The sequence below is a fragment of the Corvus brachyrhynchos genome, unplaced genomic scaffold (assembly GCF_000691975.1).
Source record: "Corvus brachyrhynchos isolate BGI_N302 unplaced genomic scaffold, ASM69197v1 scaffold115, whole genome shotgun sequence".
NCBI classification, from domain to species: domain Eukaryota; kingdom Metazoa; phylum Chordata; class Aves; order Passeriformes; family Corvidae; genus Corvus; species Corvus brachyrhynchos.
The window spans coordinates 10937960-10944172 of NW_008239553.1; the positions used below are offsets into that span (position 1 = coordinate 10937960).

A 6213-nucleotide genomic window follows, 5' to 3' on the forward strand; every position below is an offset into this window, starting at 1 on the left:
AGAAAGGAATCTCTGGCCACATTTAGAATTCTTTAACCCATTAGGTATTGCTCAAGGAAGCGTTAATTGTGAGAAAACAGTTTGTTAATTAAAACCAGTAACAGCTCCTAGACAGGCTAATGGTGTTGCTCCTCAATGTTACTGGGGAAACAGTAAGAACTGATATTAATTATGCTTGACATAAAATTTATATAAGATGCAGATGGATATATAATATTTATTGCATAAGATGCTATAAATACATATTGTGCATTTTAAGTATTATTACTTGAATATTTATTATAATATGCATCATATAATAGATGCCAAGAGTGGCCTGGTAAATGCAAGTGAAATTAGCACACAGTTATAAATAAGGTTTTCTTTAAGGTAAATTGCATATTTTGAGCTGTGGTTTTTACAATATTTTTGGGAGGATATTCTGCTTTGGGACTACACACAGAACTGTGACTACGACTCAAGCTTTTCACCCTACCAGTGCACACAGGCAGGCCAACACAATACTGACGGGCAAAGAGACACACTTGTTAAGTGAGAGCATATTTGGAGAGCAAAACACTTTGGATAAACTCTAGGAAAACTAAATCAGAGCTGGAGCACTATGGTAGTGATGGGATGTTATTAGAACATTTGACACCAGGAAGCATGCAGAGAATTCATCATACTGTAACAGATACCTAGACCAGCTTAGGTTTTATCTGGAAGAGACTCAGTCCTCTTTCTCAGGACACAGTCACTATTGGTCCCCTATCTCCCAGCTCAATTATTGAGACACCAAGGACTGAATTATGAAAACATTCAAATACTACAAGACTGTCTGCAAAAATTACAGATGAGCCATTCATAAAAGCACTCTGCAATAAATAATAACCTTAAAATTATCAGAAGTAATGAAAAATGTACTTGATTACAAATAGTCAAAACTACCCTTTTAATTTTGGTAAGAAGATGATAAGAAACTGTATAGCTTAGGTAGAAATGAAAGTTTGATTTAAATTTTTTGTAAGGAATTCATGCCATCAGCACACACTGCTTCATTTAATGACATTCAGCTATAATGATTCTGTGTAATTACTGGCCTACATAATGCAGTTCTCCTGGGATGCTATGAGAAATCTGCACAATCATCAGGAAGGACTTAGGGAATGGGGGTGGAAAAGAAAAATAAAACCCAGCCAGAAGCTCTGCTGTAAAAGTTAATCACTATAATTTACATTTTGCCACCAGTTCTCAGGTACAAGTTCTTTTATGCACCATTAAATGATCTGAGCAGTAATTATCACTCTTGTCTTCTATAGACACAAACACTCTAATTTGTAGTTATTTTCTTTTCTTTTGTCACAGAGAACTTTTTAGGGCCATATTCCTTTTCTTCTTGCTCAGAAACCCAACTTTAAAGACATTACAGACATTATGGCATCTACAGGCAAAAGATAAAAAAGTGAGAAGCAACAAAGGATAGCAATTTAGAAACTGATAGAGAAACACACCAATTAAGCTGTTCATTTCTCATGAAAAGTAGCCTGTTCAGAACCTTTCTTTTGTCTCCCCTCCTTCACCTTCTTGAAGCAGGCATCTTCATAATAATCTCCATAATCTGTGCTTGTCTTTTGGAAGTGCCAGTTTAACCAGCCTCCACTTCCAAGCTGTTGTGCCTCCACAGAGGAAGCAAAGAGAGTTGGGAGCAAACAGCTGGATGACCCAGGGTTCTACTGCTGTTCAGTGTGCAACCACCAACTGAAGATGCCACAGGAAACAAAATCAAAGTATTTTATCCCAGACTATGCCTTTGTTTTATTGTGAGGCATCAAACAGATGCTCTGGTCTTCAAAAATAAGAAATAATAAAGAAGGAACATGAGTAAGTCTGGTTTTAATCCACCACAAGAAATGATGTTATGTGCAAGCATTGCTGCATTTCTCAAGTATCATGCCCCATGTGTTCTATAAACTGCTACTACTCCTTGTTGTGAAGAGTTGCATTATTAACATCTGAGTTTTAAATGAAACTTGGCAAAAAGAAACCTCAACTGTTTTCTCCAGAATAAAGGCCAGGAAACCTTTATCTGGAAATTTCAGTGACAGCCCCAAAATTACTAGCAGAGAGCAATTCCAATACCATCAGAGAAACACTGTACCAATTAATCCAAGCCAACTGGAGACACAATGTTATAATACAATAAATAATGAGACAACAACCTAGACTTCAGTTTGCAGTCAAGTTGCAAAGTATATCCATGGAAGATGAGAGCTGTCAGGGTGTGCCTGCCCTGCTAAGTGTTGCTTTCTATAAAATTTTCTCAGTTTTTCTACTGAACTAACCCTATTTGGTGCTCAAAGGAGAAACCAGAACCTCAGATGTACAAAGATGCCATTCCATTAGGCTTCACGATAAAGCTTCCAAGAGTTACATACATTTTCCAGGATTCTTTAAGTTGCTTCAGAAAAAATCCTTCCAGATGAAAATGCTGCTGACTTTATTGCAATCAGCATTTTGTGTAAGAATCTCAACATTTAATGTCATTGCCAGTTACATTCAGACAAGTACTGCAGGACACATGGTAAATTCTACTCAATGTTAAAAAATGCACATACACATACTTATCATAGAATAAAAGGTGTAACAATGTAGACAACCATTACATAGACTTTTTATCTTCAAGAAAGGGTAATATGCTAATATGCCAGGAGTCTAAGTAAGTCCCTCTGCAGAATATTTTCTCCAGACTTGCTCAAGTCCTTCATGCATGCACAGCTACTGGAAACACACCAGCCTCAAACACCTTGGGTGGGATTTCTATCAACCAAGTGTGAGCTTTGGTGCCAAAAATGGCCAATGAAGAGATGCAGTAAACCACAGTGGGACCACCATTAATGGATTACTTAAGTCAGAATCACCATAACAAAGTACATGGAGACCACTGCAGTCTCTATGACAACTCCTTATTTACAACTACTGTATGAGGAGTTAGCGAACTGTTCTCATAAACATCTAGTCTTGCAAAGTAGCTTTATTCGAGACAATTATCAGAAATTGCTTTGGACTTTCAGTCTGCAGGTATTTTAGCTACACTCTCAAAACAGACGTGCCTTAAGAATAAAAATGCAACAGTCAGGCTCCACAAGGCCAACAAACTATGATGATCCCACATCTTTCCCTGAAAGACCTATGTTTTTTCTCTTGTTGCTAGTATGACAGAGTAGGAATATTTTTCAAAAGTACACTGAATACTTCTTGGAAAATGGGTTAGGAAAATGGTCTAAAACATTTTCTGCTTCTAGCAGCACTGATTGACTTGTAAAGTGGGTATCTTCCATTTGAGGGGTTCAAGCACATTACACACATACTTGATATTGCCAATTTTACAGGTGGCAAAACTGAGGGGAGAGGGAAGGTGACGGTAATGTGTCATACCCACAAGCTTGCAGCAGAATGAGACTAAGATCTACATGCTAGCACTCCCAAGCAACTTGCTCTCAGTATTGATCATACCAACTGCGAGCAGATTTCTAAACAAAGACCAGGGGCAAAAATGCAAAACATCTAAAATGGGTACTTGCAAGACTAAAAATGAACCCCATATCAAACTGTTCATTAATAACATGGACTGATCTCCTTTCTGATCCACACATGAACTGCAGTTGTTGCAAGATATTCCCCATAAATACATCAGACATGTCTGTCTTACGGATAGTTTAGGAGCAGCAGTTTAGTACAGAATATGCTCTTAAAGACTTTTAATACTATAAGCAGGAGCAGATGTGAAGACTTAAGGTGGTCTTAATTTTCAAGCATTCTGCACAGTGAAATTTTTCAAAATATTGATTAACGTAAGTAGAACACACTCTCTTCAACATTCATTTCTCACTTTTGATAGGTTAGGGAGTGAGAATGGGAAAATGAGTGTGGGGGAGCCAATCATACAAGAGGTGAAAACTACCTTGTATGTGAGACAGCATCACTTAGACTGTAAGCACTGTTCTCCCTTGTGAGAGGGTTGGAGGCTGGCTGACTCTTGCTGTGAATATCCAGGCTGAGTGAAGATTCAGCTTTCCGGTCCATGTGGCTGTCCTTTTCTAATGTCCTGTCTGCAATGGAGACCACTTCGCTGGAGCTGTGCCACAGCGGTGCCACCTTCTCCTTGGTCAGCCCTGTCCGGGGAGATGTCGCCGCTCCCAGGGAGGCAGTGCTGCCATGGCTGGGTCCGTAGGAAGTGGTATCTATGCCACTATCAGCTGAAGTCCCTTGAAGGTAGTTGTAGCTGTTCAGATCCGATTCCGTGCGCTCTCCACTGTCATACCATTTCTCATCGCTGTGAGCACTGGAGGCATTGCTGGAGAGTGTATTGCTGCTGGAATGGCTGGAATAGTGGCTGTCAGACTACAGAGTAACAAAATTATGGCAATGGAGAGGAGGAAATAAAGGTTACAAAAGCCACCACTGCATAATAGGAGCTCTCCTACCTGGAGGTATTGCATAGATACACAGAGGAGACTAATAAGCTCTAAAAATTTAATTCCAACACAATGCACATCCTCTGTTCTGAGTGCACATAAAAAAACTTTTCGTATGGATTTGGAAGCCAGAAAAGCCTGAGTTATTTGTATTTTGTCAAAAAATACCTTGTGGTGGTTCCTTTCAAGCATAGTTCTGCTCATCAGCCCAGTCCAACGAAATTGGCTAAGCTATGGAGACTTTGACTTGGTTTGTAACTATGATAATGAAAAATACTCTAATTTTAAGACTGCATGTTTTAGAACATGAAACAACCAATCCACAGAAAGTGCACGTTATTTTAGTAATCCAATTGCCCATCAAAAAGTCGAAGAAGAACATAACCACTGCTCTTCCTCCTCCTGGCAGTAGGGTGTCTTTCCTCCTCAGCAGGAGTGTCCTTTGCAAACGACCAGTGAAACACCATTTAACTAATGTGAAATTGTTTTCCAACAAGCAGAATTGCATGAAAAGAAGCTTTAATGTAATGCTCTTAAACTATCCCATAAGGGCATACCAGTGCCTGGCTGGTTTGTATGTCCTGTCCTGTCCTTGGTTACAGCCCACTATTACAAAAAAACTGGATGTCCTCAATTTCAAAGTGGTGGAATATCCCATTTCAAGAAGAATTTCTTGTCATACATTTATTGCTTAGTAGCAATAAATGAGGTATTTATAACCATTTGAATTCTATGGAAGTTATCTAAGTTCTGATCATCTACAGAATCAGAACTGAAGCAGCAGGGAACAGATCTGTTGGATGACCACATGGCCTGGGAAAAAGGGAATTGATGGAAAGGAGACTTAAAAGTTTCCTATTTGACTGAACAGACAGACAAATATAAAAAAAACAGACACTGCTTCTGTTTTCAGAAGGGAACGAAATAGAGAACAGATGCATATTGAGAACAAGAAATCATCAGCATCCATGTTTTTTAATATACTAAAGCAAGAATTGACAGGAAAATGGGGGAATATGATCTGGACTCCTAGTTATCTCCAATTAAAGTTACTTTTCTTCATTAAGAACTTCATCACTCCCCCATCCATCTGTCCACATAATAAAGATTTACTTTAACAATGACTAAACCAGAATAATGCAAGCATTAATAACTCCAGTGTCGCACTTTGCACTCAAGCTAATGAGTTATGTATTACATCACTTATCCAGTCAAATCAATCTCATAAAAAACAGGTCAATCTAAATTTAAAATCTAGTCTGTCCTTCTAAGAATATGAAGACAGGTGTGTTACTGTTTGGGTTTCTTTGGTGTTATCTTTTTAAAGTAATAAGTATGCGTTGTTATGAATTAATAATCTAAAAGCAACACTGCCAATTGCATTGAAAGAATAATGCTGGCAAGCAGGAGCAAATTAAAGACTTGGAACCAATTAAAGACTTTCTCACATCTCAATAAATGCAAGTAATACTTTCAGTAACATCATGCAACACAACTCTATATTTTAGCTTGTTGCACAAATAAAAAAACAAGTGATACAGCTTATTGAGTAATTTAAAGCTTAAAGGGTGCTTCTTTTTTTACAGTGACTTCAATAATTTTCAAGACATTTTAAATTCATGAACATTACTGTATTTATCTATCTCTCTGTATGTAAATTGGGAAGTGACAGTCTCCACAAAAGCATGAATAGTTAACTCTGCAGAGACAGAAAGGCAGAATTTACTGTTTAGAATTTCAAAACAAATAAAACAAGTAG

The 6213-nt window shown here is 38.0% G+C and overlaps 1 protein-coding gene across 5 annotated transcripts in view; it reads right to left on the minus strand.

Annotated features, from left to right (window-relative positions):
• SIPA1L1 (signal induced proliferation associated 1 like 1) overlaps positions 1-6213 on the minus strand; it is a 140235-nt gene that overhangs the window by 15527 nt on the left and 118495 nt on the right. For all 5 annotated transcript variants that reach the window (XM_008639504.2, XM_008639505.2, XM_017741853.1 and 2 more), the window contains one exon: positions 3941-4380. In XM_008639504.2, the coding sequence (XP_008637726.1) occupies positions 3941-4380 (440 nt within the window). The remainder of the gene's footprint in view (positions 1-3940; positions 4381-6213) is intronic.